General features: G+C 45.4%; 1 protein-coding gene across 1 annotated transcript in view; it reads right to left on the bottom strand.

Moving 5' to 3' along the window:
- Positions 1–573: 573 nt before the first annotated feature.
- Positions 574–22,227, bottom strand: part of NKX1-2 (NK1 homeobox 2) — a 24,661-nt gene continuing 3,007 nt past the window's right edge. The window contains exon 3 of the mRNA XM_007936902.1: positions 574–750. Coding sequence (XP_007935093.1) covers positions 574–750 — 177 coding nt within the window. The remainder of the gene's footprint in view (positions 751–22,227) is intronic.

Here is a 22,227-nt window from a genome sequence, read left to right as displayed (position 1 = left end):
CATCCACAGCCTCTCCCCTGCCCATCCACGCCCGCTGACAGCTGGGGGCCTGGGATGCCGGAGTCCCCGGGGCTGCAGGTCCGCTCCCCGAGGCACTCGGAGCCCCGCACCATGAGCTCATGGAGGGCCGGGCTGGAGAGGGAGGAGGCCCGGCCCCTGGGACAGAGCCGGCCTGGCTCCACCCGGCCTGTCGCGGAGGTGCCACATCCACAGCCTCTGCTCCTCCCGTCCTCGCCCGCTGCCACCTCCGGGCCGGGGACGCCGGAGTCCCCGGGGCAGGATGCCCGCTCCCCGGGCCTGGCAAGCGGGCTGGGCTACCCGCGTCTGCCCAGAGATTGCCCCTCCCCGGCGGTCCAGGCCCCGCGGTCCCAGCCTCCCGCTGAGGAGCCGGGCCGCGGAGGCCAAGCCTGCCCGGCCGACGCCCAACAGGCTCCCAGCCCACTCCCCGCGCAACCCGGCCGCCCCTCTCCCGGCCAGAGCCCCCAGGAGCACATACCCAAGCGAATACCTGACAGCGTCTACGGAGGAAGGACGACTCCCAACGTCTACTGAGCGGCAGCATGGCGCCGCGCGTCACCAGGCCTTAAGAAGCAGCTTCCGCCCCGCCCCCGGGAAGCCCTCGCCTCCTATTGGCTGGCGGCGGAGGGCGAGGCGCCCCTCACCTTGGGCCCCGCCCCCCGCCCCGCCCTGCCCAAACTGCCCTGTGATGAAGGGTTCGAGGCGCACTCGCTTCTCCCGAACCGTGCTGCACTTGGCCAGGAGACTTAGGCCGGGCATGTGGTGGGGTGCACGCAGGCACGACCTCCAGCCCAGGTCTAAGCTCCCGGCCTTGCCTCGCAGGACGGTACGTGGGCACCTGCACCAGCCCTACCCCAGACTCTGGGGCTGGACCTGTCCTCTTGAACCTAAAGTGGGCGTCGCGGGGTTATGCTCTGAACCCACTTCCGGGAGTCCTAGCCGCAGCTAGAAAAATACACTACACACCCCATCTCAAGTGCTGCATTTGACTGCCAACCAGAAGGCTGGCAGTCCAAACCCACCATTCACACTCCTCGGAAGGAGGGTTGGGCAATCTACTTCTGTAATGATACCGCCTCGGAAACCCAAGGAGGGGTCGCTATGAATCGGATCCCACTGGACAGCAGTGACTTTTTGTTTTGTTTTGTTTAAGATGTGTGGCGCACAAGTTCTCCAAGGCGACCCCCAAAACCCGTTATAAAACATAGAACTCAAGTGGCTATTCTGAGACAACCTACTGGTGGAATTGGAAGTCCCTGGGTAGTAGTGTAAAAGTTTAAGCAGTTCATTGCTAGCTGAAAGTTGTGGTTCAAACAGCTGCCACCAGCCCAAGCAGCTTGGGAATGAGGCCTCTGCTGTGCTTCAGAATGGTCACGGCTTGAAAACCCTAGACTGGCTCTGCCCTGCACCTGGGCTGCCGTGAGCCAGAGCTGACCGGATGCACAGCGACTGACAATGAAACACATTGGGCTTGGATGTAGTTCGGCCTGCAACATGCATTCTGTACACTGGAAAACAGATGTAGAGAAGGGAAGCAATTCTGTGGGACAGGGGCAGTTGAGGGACAGCCCAGTCGTGTGGCCCACACGCTTCTCAAAGGCACACACCAACAGCCACAGGCAACTGGACTGTGTGTCAGCAGCATTTTCCGTTAAAGAATCAGCCAAAGTCCCAGGGGAGAAAAGATGACACATTCCAATTTGGAAATTTGAGGAGAATTTGCCAAAGGAATTATGTAAGTGTGGGCAAACCAAAGGGAAGGAGTAGCCTGGGCCTAGTACACCGCCTTGGCCTAAAAGGTCTACAAATGGAGCAGTTCCCAGAACCCAGAGAGAAAGAGTGTATGGGGAGGCCACCTGCCGGAGCCCTGGCCATCAGCAGCCCCCCAGGAATAAGCAGCCTGACCCCACTGTCCATCTGCCTTCATCTTCCACCAGGATCCCATGGTCTGAGCCCATTAGGAAGCCAGAGGCCTAGAGAGCCTGCAGGTCGGCCTTCTGGGACAAAGAACAAGGTAGGGAATGGGTGGATGGGGTGAGGGCGAATGGAAGACACTCGGCACTTGTGGCCTGCTGAGAAAGTCTTAGCTGAGCAGAAAGTAAAGTCAAAGCTAGCTGCCAGGCCAGGGGAATAGCACAGGCACCGAGGCCAGAGCTGCAAGCACTCAGAGCCGATGGCTGCCATTGTCCAGAGCTGTTATTGTTGTTGTTATGTGCCGTCAAGTCGGACCCGACTCACAGCGACCTTCCTTGGGTTTCCCAGGCAGTATCACTACAGAAGTAGATTGCCCCATCTTCCTTCCGAGGAGTGGCTGGTGCATTTGAACTGCCAGTCTTCTGGTTAGCAGTCAAGTGCCTTAGGCACTACGCTACCAGAGCTCCCATTGTCCAGAGCAGGACACCCAAAGAGGTTCCATCCTCCCTGGCTCAATCCTGCCTTCCACCAAGGTCATTTGCTTGGATTGCTATGGCTATACCCTCTCTGGAGCTGACATCAGGACTTTGCCTTTTGTTTCTTTAAGGTCCCTCCACAGCGTGGAGTACACCATGGTTAACTTCCTGGAAGCTGGGTCGTTCTGCCCAAGGGCTCTGAGAAGAATCCTTGCTCCTTGTTCTGCTAGACAAACCTGAGAAGGTACATGGGGCCAAACCCGGCTCAAGGAACCCTTCTAGAGCCCGGGAGGCCCTGGCTGTGCCTGGGGTAGGCAGCAGGACAAGGTGCTTCTGCGTTGGGGAAAGGAAGCATGACACCCAAGATCTAAATGGGACATCAAACTTTGTTGCCCTGCCTTTGGACTCACAGATAAGGTGTTGTTTCCAAGGTCTTTTCAAATACAAGAAACTGCTGAGACTGTCTGGGATTTATCTCCTCTCTCTTATCAGAAAAATGCAACAGGTCCAGAGAGCATGATCATATTTTATGGTTTCTCCACTAAATGTTGTTTTCAGCTTAATTTGGCCTTGAGAAGGAGATTGGACTTAAGAGCTGTTTGTTTTCAACCAAGACACAGAGCTGCTCTGTTGGTAGGCATTTTCTTTTCAGTCAGAAAAAGTAGAAGGACGAATTGTACATTATGAAGATTTCTGAGTCTCTGGAACTATTCAGGGATCCAGGTAATTAACTGTATCTGTTGACATTGAGTCAATTCTGACTCACAGCAACCCTATAGAACTGAGTAGAACTGCCCCATAGGATTTCCAAGACTGTTTCAAGCACTTGGCTGCTAACCAAAAGACTGGCAGCTTGAACCCACAGCTGCCCCACAGGAGAAAGGTGAGGCAGTCTGCTTTTGTAAAGGTTTACAGCCTTAACGCCACAGGGATAAGCAACCCAAGCCCATTGTCCTCTCTCCCTCTTCTCTTTCCCAGGCTCCCAATGACCTGAGTCCTTCAAAAAGCCAGAGGCCTAGGCCTGCGGGTCAGCCTTCTTGTTTTAATCTTTATAGAAGCAGACTGCCACATCTTTCTTCCTTTCTTCTTGGAGTGGCTGGTGGATTCAAACCATCGACCTTTCAGTTAGCAGAGGAGTGCTTAACCACGGTGCCACCTTAATTAACTATACAGGGACCATAAAACCCAAAGCTATAAAGACTGGACCTCATCTCAGGTATCCAAGACCTAAAGTAATTTCATCGGTTCATTCAACAAGTGTCTGTGAAGTGTCTTGGGTGCCTGGCACTGCAAGGGTCTGAACATCAGGCTGAAACACGTGGTCTTGTAAGTAAGTAGTGTGCTAGGGGAAAAAAGACCCCAGATTCAAACATGTTATTTGCAGACCCTTTTATTAAACCTTAAGCAGGACAAAGACAACCATCAGGGCTGAGGGAAACCATCACATGTACTCAGTACAGAGGCTGAATGGAGTCTGATGGCTCCTGGCCATGGGGTTAATTATATGTGATAGAGAACAAAGGAAATTATCCCAAAATTGTGATTGGTGACAGGTCAGTTCATCACTGTCATAGGCAGGACTACAGAAGCAGGAAAAGAACCATGATTGGAAAATGTGTATGACTGCCGATTGAGGATTACGAGCTTGGTACTGGGGCTTGGCTACCTGGCTGCATGGTGGTCAGGGTATGACATATGACCGTGAAGCCCTGAGTCATAGCCACAAGATGCCTACGAGACAATACCAGGACCCCGGCCTTTAAATTAAATTACATAACGTGGCTATGTTCAGTAAATCATGAAGGACACACTCCGGCAAGTTCCCTAGTGCTTTGTGTGGGCGTAATCTACTTTTAACCACACTCTTCCTGAAGGCAAGCTACGCCCCCCAGGTTTGTCCCAGACCTGTCCATGCACAGCCACATTGGTGGTTTAATAATCAGCAGGAACTCAAATGACATCTGAACTTATATCAAGACTCAGAATGGAGTTAGGGCTCTCGCTGTAGACTGCTGTCTTCCACAACCAAAGTGCTTTAGAATTTAAGCTCTGATACAGTAGTAGGACCTAGTTCAGGAGATGCCTCTCCACCAGGTATGAACAGAAATCTTGATCATCTCAATTATTTAGTGACCAGAAAAACAATTTCTGAATTATACAGGCCTCTTGGTTTTCATTATATCTCCCCTTGTCCAACTTATTATTACTTGTTGTTACTCCAGAACCAAACCCACCGCCGTGGAGTCGATTCTGACTTATAGCAACCCCCACTGGGTTTCTGAGGCAGTAAATCTTTACGGAAGTAAACTGCCCCATCTTCCTACTATCTTTCTTCCACAGAGTGGCTGGTGCATTTGAACCACCAGCCTTCTGGTTAGCAGTCAGATGCCTTAGGCACTGTGCCACCAAAGCTCCAGCCTACATATATTTGGCTTAAAATGATTAAAAAGAAATCCAAGCTGACAGTGAAGGAGAACATTTGATAGTGACATTCAGAAAGTATTTGGTGATTTTTTTTCCCCCTAGGTTTGATGAAGGGTTAATCAAAATACTGCAGGCCAGAAGCAAAGGCCAAGTTGTCTGTCAAGATTTTTAGGCCCTTCAAACAATAACCAGAAGGCTCAAAGCAAAGAACAGAGTGCTCTAACCGGTCCAATGGACAGCAGACAAGGAAGGGTGGACATGGATATCAAAACTGAATAAAGGTAAACCAAGAAGCAAGTTAAAGATCTACCTAATACCATTCATAAGCCCCCAAAAACCTAAAGGATGCCAGGCAACCACCATATGACAGAGCCAAGACCCTGGAGCCCAGAGACCATAGTTTAGAGGGAAAAAAAAAAAAAAAAAAAAAAAAGGCCCCCCATCATCCTCTTAGTTCTTTGTTTTTACTTTAACCAATCACAGCATGTGAGTAATTTACTCACAGGTACATACGTCAATGATTGCAAAGGGCATGTTGAAAGATCCTTGCAAGGAATCAGTACTTGTCCAAATGCAAAGCACCTATGGATTGTACTTCTTTGAATTTTGCTCTGTTTATAGCCCTAGTGTTTGCAGCTCATCTCCCATTCTTCACTTTCATTTTTCTGATATATCACAAAAAAGCTCTCTTTTGCTACACAAGGCTTTGGTGAAAATTCGTTACACTGCCACAGGTTGTATTCCCCCTGGAAAGATGTCTTCCAGCCAAGGACTGGGCAAGACACGCGTAGCTTGCCCTTGCTGCTGCCGCTGCACTTAGCTGGGCACGTATTGTGTCTGCAGATTTCTTGGTAGCTGCCACGGAGCTGGCCCCACTCACGCCGACCCCTCGCACAGTGGAACGAGGGGTCCCTGGTCCTGCGCTGCCCTGTGGTTGTTATGGACCAGACCATTGTGGTCACTGGGGCTCTCACTGGCTCAGATCAAGAAGTGAATTCCCAGGCCTTTCTTTCCAGTCCTCTTCGTCCGGGAGCCCTGCTGAAACTCGGTCAGCATCACAACAACCAGGAGTCTCTGCTGACTTGCTGCACGTAGGTGGGGGTTGAGCCCGGGTCTCCTATGTGGAAGGCGAGAATCCCAGCCCTGAACCACCAACGTCCCCCAGACTTCTAAATCCAGAGAAATCCAAGCCTCCAGCAGGTCAAGGGCTGCAGCCAGTGCTGTGTAGTGAGTGTCAGAGGCCAGTAAGAGGCCAACTCTTCCAACCACCGCTCCAGTTCTGAAAAACATTTAGAATAAGTTTGACTAAGACAACAATGAAAATACTAAAATCAAATTTTGTAACAAAAATTCCAGTAGTGAGTTACCAGAATGTATTTGAAAAAATGTTCACTTTGCTCATTATTTAAAACATAAGACAGAAGCAAAATATGCATAAAATGTTGGATGGAAAACTAATTTTCTGTGTAAACTTTCACCCAAACGACAATTGAAAAATAAATAATAACTAACATAACAAAAACCCCAAGTTGTCAGGCGCCATAGACTCACAGGGACCCTATGGGCAACGGAACAGAATACTGCCCGGTCCTGTGCTGTCCCCCAGCCCTGGCCGTGTTTGAGCTCATTCTTGCAGCCACTGTGTCAGCCCATCTCATTGAGAGTCTTCCTTTTTCTCCACTGAAGCTCTGCTTTACCAAGCATCATGTCCTTCTCCAGGGACCCGTCCCTCCTGATCACATGTCCCAAGTAGTAAGTGAGATGAAATCTCACCATCCTCACTTCTAAGGAGGATTCTGGCTGCACTTCTTCCAAGACCCCAGGTGCTGGTTAAATATTAACACCCCTATCTGTTTGGACACTGAGAAACTCGGTGTACTGTGCAATACCTCTTTTATTGATTACCTGGAAGATAACGCTGCATGCCAGGACTTAGGAAACTTCAATTACTTTTCTTCTGAGAACTTTAATTCTGATTCTTTTTGGTTGAACTGTGGTGAACTTTATATATAAAAGTAATTTACATCAACTGAGGAATGGATAACCAAACTATGGTACATATACACAATGGAATACTATGCAACGCTAAAGAATAATGTAGAATCTACAAAACACCACATAACTTGGATGAACTTGGAGGACATTATGCTGAGTGAAATAAGTCAATCACAAAATGACAAATATTGTATTAGTCCGTTATTGTAAAAATTAAGGAAAGGTTTATCTATAGAAGGAAGTTTTCTTTGTTGGTTACGAGGGATGGGAGGGGAGAGGAGGGAAGGCTGTTAGATAGTTAGAGATAAGTATTGATTTGGGTGAAGAGAAGGGCAATGTACCAAATGTGAGTGACCAATATGGCACCATCAAGGATGAGAAAGACATAGAGAGGTACAGACAACAAATATGAACCCTTTTGTACATACAGCACTGCATTGTCAGTGAAGGCTAACATGGGTATATGGGTGGATAGATGAGTGGACAGGCTGAACAATTAGGTATGTCTATGAAATGGGGAGTGTATCCAAGAACATTATCGGGTTGGCAGACAATGGTCCTGGATGCTTCTGTAACTCTGGTGGTTAAATATTTATGTGAATGAGCAGAATTCCCAGGTGTATAGTAGAGTTGAGAAGGAGAAGGTTGTGGTCACGGCTTGTTCACAGCCAGCTACCCAGAGGGACCAAGTAGTTGAACCTGTGGGCTTGGGACCATAGTTGCAGGGGACATCAAGCTTAATTGGCATAACATACTATATAAAACATTGTTCTACCTCCTACTTTGGTGAGTAGCGGCTGGGATCTTAAAAGCTAGCAAGGTGAAGAACTAGATGGTGCCCAGCTACCACTGTCACCCACTTGGAAGGGGATCTATGTAGGAGATCCTGGATAGAGAGGGAGAACAATGTGGAACAAAATTCAAAATCATTTGGAGGGAAAAAAAAAGGGGGGGGGGGCCAGGTTTGCTGGCCCAATAGAGCCTGGTGGAACCACTGAGACTATGGCTCCTAACTGCCCTTCAGGTCCGGAATTGAACCCATACCTGTGGTTTCCAGCCAAACAAAAGACAGGCATATGAGTTGAACACTTACCTGAGGTAGATACACTCCTTGGAGAGAATAATCATGAGAGAAAGAAGGGCTGCTTATGCACAGGGAGACAGCTCAGGGGGCAGGAGTGCATGGAGGGAATGGACACAGGAGTGCATAGACACAGGGAAGAGGTAACTGTGGGGAGGAAGTGGGAGGGGAGCTGTTGCATTGTGGTAAATTGTGGTCAATGTCATGAGACAAAGTATATGTGAACCGCTGTATGGAAAGTGAATTTGCTCTGTAAACCTTCACCCAAATCACAATTAAAAAAAAAAAAGTGTAAAAAAATAAAGTAATTTAAATAAATAGAAGCTCTGGTAGTATAGTGCCTAAAGCACTTGACTGCTAACCAGAAGTTTGGTGGTTCAAACCCACCAGCCACTCCTCGGAAGGAAGGCTGGGCAATCTACTTCCGTAGTGATACTGCCTTGGAAACCCAAGGAGGGGTCGCTACGAGTCGGGTCCGACTCGATGGCACATAGCAACAACAACAGCAGGGTCACTATGAGTGGGAATTCCACTTCCAGGGCAATGGGTTGGGTTGGCTTTATACTCCCACCAATGTTGTTAGGTGCTATCAGGTCAGTTCCATTCCAACTCATAGCGACTGTGTCCAACAGAAGGAAACACTGCCTGGTCCTGCACCATCCTCCCATTGTTGCTATGCTTGCGCCCACAGTTGCAGCCAGTGAGTCAGTCCATCTCATCGAGGATCCTTCCCTCTTTCTCTGACCTTCTATATACCAAGCATGATATTTTCTCCAGGGACTGGGCTCTTCTGATAACATGACCAAATTACAAGACACAAAGTCTGGCCAGTCTCACTTCTAAGGAACATTCTGGCTGCACTTCTTCCAAAACAGATTTGTTCATTCTTCTCGCAGTCCATGGTATTTTCAGTATTCGTCATCAACACCACAATTGAAATGAATTCATTCTTCTTTGATCTTCCTCATTCTTTGCCCACCTTTCACATGCATATGAAGCAACTGAAAATACAGTGGCTTGGGTCAGGTTCACCTTCATCTTCAAAGTGACATCTTTGCTTTTTAGCAGTTTAAAGAGGTCTTTTGCAGCAGATTTGCCCAGTGCAATAAGTCTGATTTCTTGATTACTGCTTCTGTGCACGTTGACTGTAGTTCCAAGTAAAATGAAACCCTTGACAACTTCAATCTTTTCTCCATTTATCATGATATTGCTTATTGGTCCAATTGTGAGGATTTTTGTTTTCTTTATGTTGAGGTACAATCCATAATGAAGACTGTAGTCTTTGATCTTCATCAGTAAGTGCTTCAAGCCCTCTTTGCTTTCATCAAGCAAGGTGTATCTTCTGAGTATTGCAGGTTATTAATGAGTCTCCCTCCAATCACATAGTCCAGCCTCTCAGATTATTTGCTCAGCATACAGATTGAATAAGCATGGTGAAAGGATGCAATCCTGACACACACCTTTCTTGACTTTAAATCATGCTGTATCTTCTTATTCTGTTCAAACGACTGCCTCTTGGTCTATATACAGGTTTCTCATGAGCACAATTCATTGCTTCCAAATTTCCATTCTTCACAACATTATCCATAATTTTTTATGATTCACTTAAAATATTCACATATGTCTTTTCATAGTCAATAAAACACAGGTAAACATCTTTCTGGTATCCCTTGCTTTCAGCCAATATCCATCTGACATCAGCAATGATATTCCTTGTTCCAGATCCTCATCTGAATCTAGCTTGACTTTCTGACAGTTCCCTATCAATGTACTGCTGCAACTGTTTTGAATTATTTTCAGAAAAATTTAACTTGCATATTAATGATTAATGATATTGTTTAATAGTTTCCACATTCTGGTTGGATCACCTTTCTTTGGAATGGGTACAAATATAGATCTCTTCCAATCAGTTGGCTACATAGTTGTCTTCCAGATTTCTTGGCATAAATGAGCAAGGGCTTCCAGCATTTCATCCATTTATTGACACATCTTAATTGGCTTTCCATCAATTTCTGGAGCCTTGTTTTTCGCCAGTTCTTTCAGTGCAGCTTGGACATCTTCCTTCACTACCATTAGTGGTGGATCATATGCTGCTTCCTGAAAGGGGTGAATGTTGACCAATTCTTTTTGGTCCAGTGACCCTGTGGCTCCTTTCATCTTCCCCTGATGCTTCCTGTGTCCTTCAGTGTTGCCATTATAATCCCTTGATGCTTCCTGTGTCGTTCAGTGTTGCCATTATAATCCCTTGATGCTTCCTGTGTCGTTCAGTGTTGCCATTATAATCCTTCAATGTTGCAACTAAAGGCTTGATTTTTTTTTTCTTTTTTTTACTCCTATAAATACCTGGTATAAATGTCTGTAAACCACTGAAGGTAGTTACACTTAGAAAACCCCAATAGAAGCTTACCATTTCATAAGGGGGAAAGCTGTTAGGATTCATCAGGAAAACAACTAACTGTATGTAGTCTTTGCAACTTATCTTGGTAATAGCATTAGCTTCTTTGTTAGTAATATTTTGCCACACAGAGGTTTATAAATGCCTGGCAAGACCTTTCTAAGACACAACCCAGATCTGTCTAAAGAAGCCTGGCAAAGGTGGACTTAGTAGCATATTTATTTCCAGCCTGGCTTCCAAAGTCCATCAGTAATGAGGAGTGTGTCTTTGTACAGAAAAAGCTGAAAGGAAGCCAGGGCCTCTTCCCCACTGAATGTGCCAACTGCCCACCTCTCTGGGACTTCTGCTCACCTGAGCTTTTCTCACGGATGCTGAGCCAGGGTTTCTCATTGCATTCTCAGACTGAGGGACTTCCCAGGGCATGTTTGTGCAGCAGAAGGGAGGGGGCATCTTTGGAATATACATATATATTTGATGTACAAAAGATATGGCAGGAAAAGATATAAAGGTGTTTTTGAAAGATTGCAAGGTATGATTCACATGTAAGGTATTTTTATTGTCAGCTCATTAGCTTATCACACAAGAGTTGATGTCTTTGTGATACTGCCTGGACAATGGCTATTTGCTAATAATCATGATGGACAGTGAATAAGGACGACCAATGAAGAGCTGATGCATTTGAATTGTGGTGTTGGTGAAGAATGTCTGGCTGCCAGGAGAACAAACAGGTCTGTCTTGGATGAAGTATAGCCAGAGTGCTCCTTAGAGGCAAGGATGGTAAGACTTCACCCCTCTCGTAGTTTGGTCATGTCAGGAAGTCCCTGGAGGAAGATAATCATGTCAGCAAAAAAGAGGAAGACCTTCAACAAGATGGATGGACACAGTAACTGCAACAGTGAGCTCCAGCATAGCAATGATTGTGAGGACGGTGCAGGGCCGGGCAGTGTTCCTCCTCATTCTGTGATCCACAGGGTTGCTATGAGTCGGAGCAGACTCAACACCTGACAACAGTAGTCACTGATGTTCCTGAACCGACTTGTGCGGAACCAAAGCAAACCCGTTGCTGTAGAGATCTGCCCCACAGGATTTCCAAAGCTGTACTCTCTATGGAAGCAGAATGTCACATCTTTCTCCCGTGCAGTGGTGATGGATTCGAACCAGCTACCTTTCCTTTAGTGGCCAAGTGCTTAACCATTGTGCCACCAGGGCTTCTTTGTATGGTTGTTGTGGTTGTTTGCCATCGAGTCGGCCCCGACTCATAGCGACCCCTCCTTGGGTTTCCGAGGCAGTATCACTACGGAAGTAGGATTGCCCAACCTTCCTTCTGAGGAGTGGCTGGTGGGTTTGAACCACCAGCCTTCTGGTGAGCAGTCAAGTGCCTTAGGCACTATGCCACCAGAGCTCCTTCTTTGTATGGAGGAAAGCTAATTCCAAATTAGAGATCTGCTTAGATTTTCATATGTTTAAAAATATTCAACCAGAAGTTTTGCTTGGAGATAAACAGATGTGTGGTTGTGCACATGCCCATGTTTCTTTGTTTAAATCAGGATTGAAGAAGAGTTGATTCGTTTTATTCCCTCTGTAGAGATATTTCTAGGAATCAAGTATCTGGAATTTCTGGGGACTGTGCCCAGCAGCTGTCGCGAGTGTGTTGTTTAAAATGCAGCCCCACCGCCTTCACTTCTTTGTGTGGCTGTAGCAGAAACACCACAAGTGGCAGCTTTAAAGAAGAGACATTTGTTGTCTCTCAATCCAGGAGGCTAGAAGCCTGGATTCAGAGGTGGCTCTGGGAGAGTCCGTGTCCGTCCAGCTTCTGGGGCCCAGCAGTGCTTGCTTCCCTGGCATCTGTAGGTGACATCTTCCCTTTGTGCTTCCTTGTCTCTGTGTCTGGGCTCCTCTTCAGATCACTTGGAAGTAATTAGGCTTGGGACACCCCCGCACTGGCATGGCCTTATTCACATAACGAAGAAAACCCTATTTCCAAACAGGACTACAGATGTGTCCCGCTTAACGTCCTGACACATTCTGTGAAACAGGACGTTATGTGATTTGGACATTGTATGAACACCACATCATACTAATACATATGTTTGTATATATTCCATACATATCTATCAAAGTCAACACCCTCAACCCCCACCCCACCCCCCAAGCCACGCTAGCTCTTGTTAGTGCCCAGAGCCTTGGAGTTTGCAAACTTACACTTGCTATTGGCTGCCCTCTGGGCGCACTGTTCTCTCAGAGCAGCCCTTCCCCTCCCCCTAACCTGGTTGGAATCGGAAGCCCACAGGGACTGAGCAGAGCAGCTGTAGTCCAACGTTTCCCTGAAAGCTCCGACCCACAGGGCAGCGGGGCCAGGCACACGCTAGCAGCAGGCCTGGGACTCAGGGATGCAAGCCTTGCTGTGGTCCTGGCTGGGGGCTGCAATTGACACTGCATAGCCAAGCTGTGAGCTTCATTCAACACTGGCCTGTCTCCTGACGCCAGTCCAAGCAAGCCCCTCCTCCCTGCCCCAGGGTCAAGTATGCCAAGGACAGTTGCCCGATGGGAGGTTATGGGACATGTACCTGCACACCCATCCGCAAGTGTAGAGGTCAAAATTCCAACACATATTTTGGAGACACGATTCAATCCACAACACTCCCCTTTTGGGCTTGATTTTAAATCAGCAGGAAGAACTTTAACGTTTGCCCTCAGGGGCTTAGAAAAGTTATGAAACTAGCCCAAAATTGCAGAGATACTAAGTGGTGAGGGCCGCTTGTTTTACTGGACATACCACTTTGGAGGAAAAGGAGGGAATAGACAGATTATAATGTGCACTGTGGCTGGAAGCCTGTTTGTTTTAGTAAATTTCCATCCGCCAGAACAGTGCTAGCACAGACTGGGCTCAGAAAATGTCTGTGGCAGGAAGAAGGAACGGAAGGAAGGGCAATGCAATACCCATTCATGCCAGCTACACTTCAGTGTGATGGCACAATGCCCAAACCATTCTCAAATCATTAAAAATATTTTAAACCAAATATCTTCTATGATTGGCAACCTCATGTGTAATTTCAACCACCCTGGAGTCAACGGCTCAGGTTTCAGGCTCTGCTGTTTTCCTTACTGTGTGTCTTTGGGCAAGCCACTTAATATCATTGAGTCATTTCTCCCAAGATCATATAAGTGACATTGGGCAAGTCACTGCCCCTCTAAGACTCAGTTGATTTTACCAATAAAGAAGGGGATTAGCCAGTGGGCAAGAGACCCACACAGGCTCTTCACCAAAACACACCTCCAATGGCCAAGAGGCATATGAAGAGGTGGCCATCATTACTCATCAAGACTGAAAATTAAAACCTCAGTGTGAATCCAGTACACACGTTCCAAAGTGATCAGAGTGAAAAAGTGTTGGAAGAAGGGAAATCTGGAACTCTCATTCACTGTGGAAGAGGGGAGGGGTGTAAGTTACAACCACACTGGGAAATTGTTTAGAGCTTTCTACTACAGGGTTGCTATGAGTTGGAATTGACTCAGTGGCAGTGGGTACACTATAAGGCTAGACATACACATGCCCGATAGTCCCAATTCTAAGTATACTCATTACCAATGTAATAAGATACATTTACCAAAAGACATACACAAGAATGTTTAGTCATAATAGCTCAAAACTGGGAAGAATCCAATTGCCCATCAACAGTAGAGTGGATAATAAGTTGGGGCATGCATATACAATAAATTGCCAGCAGTAAGAAAGAAATATGAACCGTCTACAACTATAAGGAAGAACATGGATGAACCTCATAAATAATGTCAAATGAAGAATCCAGACATGAGAGAGTATATATATACTATGTGATTCAATTTTTATAATTAAAAAAAAGTTCAAAAAGCTGAGTATAAAAAAATCCTAAAATAAACAATAACATGGAATAACATATAGCCTCAGATATTGTATTTCTGAAAGAAAATACAGTGTCTATAATACAGTGTCAAGTGAATCAAAGTATATAAAACTGTAAAAAAAAGAAACTGAGTCAATAATGAAATTAATTTATTAGATGAGGTTTATTCAGGAAGTAGATTCGCAAATTGGGTAGCACCATGCCACATGTGGAAAGGTACTCTGCTGAGTTTCTGCAGTGACTGGGGTTTTATAGTGGGGGGTGGGGGGTGGGGAACAGAAGCAAAGGTGCTTACTTTCGATTGGCTTATACAATTTACTGTTGAAACACTATGAGGATCTCACTGGTCAACAAGGACGGCCTGGTTTACAGGAAAGCTAGACTTCAGTTTTGGTAAAGACAAATCTTAGGGGCATTGTCGATTTGACTGCTTGACACTATTTTGTCAACCACACAGCCCCATTTTTATTTCCCATAACACAGCCAAAATGAATCTATGATGCTAGAGGACAGAACAATGGTTACCCTTAAACTCACTGCTGCCAAGTCAATTCCAACTCACAGTGACCCTATAGGACAGAACAGAACTGCCCCCTAGGGCTTCCAAGGCTATAATCTCTATGGAAGCAGACTGCTACATCTTTCTCCCACTGAGCATCTGGTGGGTTCAAACTTCTGACCTTCTGGTTAGCAACTGAGGACTTACCACTGTGACAGTTGGGCTCCTTTGGTGGCTCTCGGGAAGGGTAATGAGTGGAGGGAACAGTTGAGGTTCTCTGGATGCTGCTTCTATGTGTGTAAAAATGAACCCCTGATACAGTCAGTTTTCTGTATGTTAATTCTATTTCAATAAAAATTTTTAAGTGAGGTAGTTGGGATAGACACAGCATCTTTTGCATCCTTCCCAACTTCAACTTGGACTGTGGCTGCCATCATCATGAGCCAGGCACTAAGCTAAGGGCTCTCAGTAACCATCCAGGGTGGACACTATGGCAGTCTACCTATAAATGAAGAGACTGAGGCATAAGGCATCAAGTAACTTGCCAAGGTCACATGCCTCTGAGGCATGGAATTCACTTGGAAACCAGTTAGTCTGAGGCCAGGAACCATACTGTGAGCAGTATGGTGCCCTGCTTCACAGGCAGTGCTTGAACCAGGAAGGGTTAGGTGTGGCACCTGCTGGCTGTCTCTATGGCTCTCCCTTTGTCTCAACAGCCCTCTCCTGAAGCATTGCCTTCCCCTCTGGGGGACTTTCTGTTTCTCTTTCCCTGGCTCTATTGCTTCCCACCTCTTAGAGTCTGACCATAAGATGGAACTACGTTTTTAAATATATTTAGAATTTCTTATGTTGTTGTTAGCTTCTATTGAGTCAGCCCCCAATTCTTGGTGGCACAATGGATTAGAGAGTAGAACTGCTACAAAGAGTTTTCTTATCTATAATTGTTAAGAAAATAATTTGCCAGACCTTTTCTTCCAGAGCCACTGAACGGGTTTGATCCACTAACCTTTAAGTTAACAGCTCCTTGCAAAACACTTGAGCCACCCAGACTTCTTGCGTTAGCCTTCCTGTAATTTTAAAAGTAATTAAGTTAGTTCTTAATAGTTATTTCTAAAAAGGAAAGTACACTAAATTAATCTGTGCCCATGCAATGGTTTTGGGCTTCTCTCTATGTAAGAAATGGTCTCTCTCCACTCTCTCCCTTGAATAAGATGCCCTGGTCCATGGTTTCAAGTGAGGATCAATTTGTCATTTTAACATTAGAAATCAATGGTCAATGGGAGGTGCAGGTCTGAAAAGTTGCTTACCAGGTTCTTTTGGGGGCATAAAGAACTTGTAAGGCCAGGAAGTTAATATACTAGATATCTACCTAGCAGGTAGTTGTTGGGTGGCGTAGTTGTTGGGTGGCGTAGTGCCTAAAGCATTTGACTGCTAACCAGAAGATTGATGGTTCAAACTCACCAGCCACTCCGTGGAAGGAAGACTGGGCAATCTACTTCCCTAAAGATTGACTTCCTCGGAAACCCAAAGGGGGTCGCTATGAGCTGGAACCGACTCCATGGCAGTGAGTTTGGTTCTTGTTTTGCGGACTCCCTCCACCACTCACCCGTCAGTTTGTCACACTGTGGTGGCTGCATGTTACTGTGGTAGCCGTGTGTTGCTGTCACGCAGGAAGCTCTGCCACTGGTATTTCAAACGCTAGCGGGTTCTCCCATGATGGATGGGTTTCTGTGGAGCTTCTAGACTGTGACAGACTAGGAAGGACCTGGCAATCTACTTCCAAAGGAAAAAAAAAAAAAAAAGGCCATTAAAAAACCTTACAAGCAGCAGGAGATCATTGTTTGATAAAGTACCAAAAGATGAGCCACTCAGGTTGGAAGGCACTCAGAATATGATTAGAGAAGGCTGCCTCCTCAAAGTAGAGTTGACCCTAATGACATGGATGGAGTAAAGTGTTCAGGACCTTCGTTTGCTAATGAGGCACCACTCAGAATGAGAAGAAACATCTGGAAATATCCATTAATAATCAGAATGTGGAATTTATAAAATATGAATCTAGGAAAACTGGAAATTGTCAACATGAAAGGGAGCACATTAAGATTGCTATCTCAGGCATTCGTTATCTGAAATGGACTGGTATTGGCAATTCTGAATCAGACAATCACATGGTCTACTATACTGGGAATGACAAATTGAAGAGGAATGGTGTCGCATTCATTGTCAAAAAGAGCATTTCAAGATCTGTCCTAAAGTGCAATGCCATCAGTGATAGGATGATCTCCATATGCCTACAAGGAAGACCAATTAATATGACTGTTATTCAAATTTATACATCAACAGTAATGTCAAAGATGAAGAAATTGAAGATTTTTTTTTTTTACCAACTTCTACAGTCTGAAATTGATGTCGCATGCAATCAAGATGCACTGGTAACTACTGGTGATCAGAATGTGGAAAACTGGACATGAAGAAGGATTGGTAGTTGGAAAATATGGTCCTGGTGATAGAAACAATGTGAGAGAGAGCATAGTGGAATTTTGCAAGACCAATGACTTATTCATTGCAGATACTGTTTTTCAACAACATAAACAGCAATTATACATTTACTATACACCTGTATCTCACAGAATGGAATAGTCAGGAATCAAATCAAATAGGTGGAGACAATGGCGAAGCTCAATATTAACAGTCAGAAAAAGGCCAAGTGCCAACTGCAGAACAGACCTCAATTGCTCATATGCAAGTTCAAGGTGAAGCTGAAAAAAACTAAAACCAGTCTATGACAGCCAAAGTATAACCATGAGTATATCCCACCTGAATTTAGAGACTATCTCAAGAATAGATTTGACACATTGTACATTAATGACTGAAGACCAGGTGAGTTGTGGGTTGATATCAATGACATTATATATGAAGAAAGCAAAGCGTCATTTAAGACAGGAAAGAAGGAAAAGAACAAACTGGATGTTAGGAGAGACTTGAAACTTGCTCTTGAATGTAGAGTAGCTAAAGAGAATAGAAGAAATGATGGATTAAAAGGGCTGAACAGAAAATTTCAAAGGTCAGATAGAGAAGACAAAGTAAAGCATTATAATGAAATGTGCAAAGACCTGGAGTTAGAAAACCAAAAGGAAGAACATGCTTAGCATTTCCCAAGCTGAAAGAACTGAAGAAAAAAATTCAAGCCTTGAGTTTCAATATTGAAGTATTCTAACAACAAAATATTGAACTCAAGACATGTCAAAAGAATATGGAAGGAATAAATAGAGTCATTGTATCAAAATTAGCGGGCTGATCTTCAATCTTTTCACAGTGCAACGCAACGCACTGCTGTAGAGTCAGATCCAACTCATAGCATCCCTCCTTGGGTTTCTGAGGTTATCACTACGGAAGTAGATTGCCTAACCTTCCTTCCCAGGAGTGGCTGGTGGATTTGAACCACCAACCTTCTAGTGAGCAGTCAAATGCCTTAGGCACTGTGCCACCAGAGCTCCTTCAACCTTTTCAGGAGGCAGCATGCGACCAAGAATCAATGGTCCTGAAGGAAGAAGTCCAAGCTGCACTGGACTGTCTGCAGGAATCGAAAGAATACCAAGTGAGATGTTTTAATGAATGGGTAAAATGCTGGAAGCACTCACGTGACTATGCCAAGAAATCTGGAAGACAACGACCTGGCCAACCAACTGGAAGAGATCCATATTTGTACCCATTCCAAAGAAAAGTGATGCAACAGAATGAGGAAATTATCAAATAATCATTAATATCACACACCAGTTAAGATTTTGCTGGAGATAATTCAAAAACAGCTGTAGCAGTTACATCAACAAGGCACTGCCAGAAAGTCAAGCCAGATTCAGAAGAGAACACAAAACAAGGGATATCATTGGTGATGTTAGATAGATCTCGGCTGTGTTTTATTGACTATGCAAAGGCATTCAATCATATGGATCATAACAACTTATGGATAATGTTGCAAAGAATGGGAATCCCAGAACACTTAAGTGTGCCATTGAAAACCTGTACATAGACCAAGAGGCAGTCATTCAAACAGAGCAGGGAGATACTGAATGATTTAAAATCAGGAAAGGTTTGTGTCAGGGTTATGTCCTTTCACCATACTTGTTCAATCAGTATACTGAGCAAATAATCCAAGAAATTGGACTACATGAAGAATTCGCCATCAGGATTAGAGGAAGACTCATTAACAACCTGTGATATGCAGATTTCACAAGCTTGCCTGCTGACAATGAAGAGGATTTGAAGCATTTACTGATGAAGATCGAAGACTGTAGTCTTCCACATAAAGAAACAAAAATCCTCACAGCTGGTGCAAGTACCCTCATGAGCAAGAGATGTTCCTTAGAAGCCAGAGCGGCCAGACTGCGTCTCCCCTACTTTGGTCATGTCCTCAGAAGGGACGAGTCCTCAGAGAAGCCTATCATGTTCAGTAAAGCAGAGCATCGGTGAGAAAAAGGTGGACTTCTGTCGAGATAGACTGGCACATTGGCTGCCACAATGGGCTCAGACGCAGCGGTGATCGTGAGGCTGGCACAGGCCCATAGTGTTTCGTTCCGTTGTATGTGGGTCACCACGAGTCGAAGCCAACATGAAGACATGTAACAATAGGGTTCCCTGAAAGAGCCCTGGTGGCACAATATTTAAACACTCAGCTGCTAACCAAGAGGTCAACGGTTTGAACCCACCAGTGGCTCTGGAGAAGGGACCTGGTTGTCTGCTCCAGTGAAGAGGACAGCACAGGACACCCTCCGGGGCAGTTCTACTCTGTCCCACAAGGTCTCTAGGAGTCCAAATTGCCTCAGTACACAACAACAGGATTCTCTGAGTGGTACCAATGGTTAAGAGCTTATCTACCAGCTGAGAGGATGGTAGTTCAAACCCATCCACAGGCACCTTGAATGGTCCACAGCCTTGAAACTCTAAGGGGCAGTTTTACTCTGCACACATGGGGACACCTTGTGTGGGAAACCAGGTAGATGGCAACTTACAACAACAATTAAAATTCTGGGAAGATACTAGGCTTTGATTATAAAAATGGCGCCAAATGTGTGTTTGCATAGACTGCCTGCACATGCAACCTCCGTGCAGTGGCAGGGGACTCAATGAGCACGGGAAGCATGGGCTGCCTTGTGCTTCCTTGATAATCTGTATGGAACAGTTTCACATTTTTCACTATATCTTTGAAAACCTCACATGAAATTGTTCCCTACAGATTAACAGGAAAGCACAACTAAACCCATGCTTACTTGCTTACTGGGTAATCTGCCCTGTCACTGTGTATACATCTAGCATAAGTCTAAACAAGATGGCTTCGGGCAGAAATACTCTCCATGTCGGAATGTTAGCTGGCCAAGGTTGGGGACAAGAGACAACACAGGCAGTCCCTCACTCATGATGGGGTTCCGTCCAACAACCTGTTTGGCAGTCAGTTCCGAGGTAAGTCAAAATACCTCTTTTTTTAAAAGTGTTCCAAGCCTGTTACACGGCAGTAAATCAAATGCCTGAACATCTGCAAGTGAACATCTGAGAAGGATAATATCAGCAAATTATGCATTGCAACACTGGATGTAGTACATAGTACCAGTAAGACACACACACACACACAAGAGTTATTAAGTATAATTGGTCATAACTCAAATATGATGTAAGTCAGAGACTACCTGTATGTATCTATATCCTCTGATAATTATACAATTATTTTAAAACTTTGCTAATAGAGAGCCAGGAAAATTAAACAAGAAATCATTATAAAAGGAATTTATTAGACAAACACACCAGTAAATCAAGTCTAAGGATTTGGGTGGCAAGCCAACCTTTTAAAACAGCAGGAGTCCAAAGTCACACACTTCAGGCATTCCTCTGTGACAATTTGTGGTAAAAAAAAGAAGGGTCCAGAATTACAGTTCTCCATGCTGGTCCACAGAAAGATAACATCCCACCCTCCACCCTATTCTCTCTCTTCAACTGAAGTCTTCTGTGATCTGTCCCTGGGGGGCTGGAACAAGGGTACACCTGTGCTACACCCAGCTTCTCTGGTAAACATTGCCCTTGTGCATGGACACGGCAGTGGGATTGTCCATTCATGTGCCTGGAGCTTTGCTTTTGAGAAACCAAGTTATTGAACAAGAGTTTACCAACCTGTAAAGTAAATAAAACAAGACTGTCCACTCCAATGGCTGCATTTTTAATCTCATGGACACCAGTGGTCTTTGGGAAAGTTGTAATGCGTTGTTTGAAGACCACTCTTTCTTTAGAACAGGAGAGTCTACTTAGTAAATAACAGATGATTGGATAGCACACACTCTCAAGTCTTAGGTGACTCACACGAATGTGAAGACTTCTAATTTGGGGTAATGGAGGGCTGTGATGTTTTCTATCATCCCTGGTAATAACAGAATTAGATATTTCAAGACAGTGACAACAATGTGTTCCTCATACCAAACAATGCGCTTTCACTTTATAAAATGCTATTGATCACTAAACTGAATGGTTAATGGCACAGGGTGCCAAGAACTAGCAGGAATGTGGTATCCACATGAATATCAGCTGCCCTCCAGGAATGAGATAAGTTGAATTGGAAGCACACGTGACATAGTTGAAACTCTGCGTTTCTGAGATATAGGTTACAAGATCATATGACTGAGATAAACATAGAAAACTGAAAGAAGAGGATTCCAAACCAACCTGACTAGGGGATGTATAGGACATACATATAAACAGGAGGTGACAAAACACCAGTTAGAACGTGTGCCCATCTAGGAAGGAACCGTGGCTGAATCCACTACGGACACGCTTCCACAGCTGCTCCTAACACCCAAGGACCACGTCTTCAGCAGTCCCTGCCAAGCTTCTGCTTGTTCATCATGCCACCAAGGACAGTCCGTTTGGAACAAGAATTGCTTGAAGTCAGAATCTTAAAACAAGACCTAAAATGGCTTAATGCTGTGCTTTGAAACAGTGTGGTTAACAGCTAGTGTGCAGGTGGTGCTGGCTCTCTGCAGCTGTCCAGGGTTTGGGAGCCAAGGAACCAAACGCGGGGGCAGACGAGTCGGGACTCAAGTTTTAAATGATCAAATAATGCAGGTCACAAGAGGCTGTCTGTTGTACGGACGTCAGGTCACTGGTTGAGCGTCAGTCCCCTTCATGGTTGCCTTTTAATGCATTTGGGGCCATTGCTGTGGTTTGTCAAAGCTGTTCTCAAAACACTCAGAGCAGAGAAGCTGGACTATTCTAGCAAGAGACCCTAGCTACCATGTGGAGTTCATTTCCTAGTGCGAATGCTGGCCTACTCAGAAAAACGGGTCACCCACTCTCTCAGGAATAGACTGTGCATAGTCTGCGTGGAACACGAATGCTTTCTAGAAAAGTGTGGCGTTTTATGCTTTTAACAAACGGTTCATTTTCCAGCTGCAGTGTGAGCTTGTGGCACTAGCTCTCTCCCAGTTCTACTCAGTACTGGGGGCCAAGGAACCGCTGCGTTTGGACCAACACTCAGCGATGGGCAAAGGGAAGGCCCGCGGGAC

The sequence above is a fragment of the Orycteropus afer genome, unplaced genomic scaffold, assembly GCF_000298275.1.
Source record: "Orycteropus afer afer isolate SDZICR_OR568_19922 unplaced genomic scaffold, OryAfe1.0 scaffold00038, whole genome shotgun sequence".
In the NCBI taxonomy this organism is placed as follows: Eukaryota; Metazoa; Chordata; class Mammalia; order Tubulidentata; family Orycteropodidae; genus Orycteropus; species Orycteropus afer.
The sequence above is the reverse complement of the archived record's forward strand: the minus strand, read 5'-3'. Positions and strand labels throughout refer to the sequence as shown.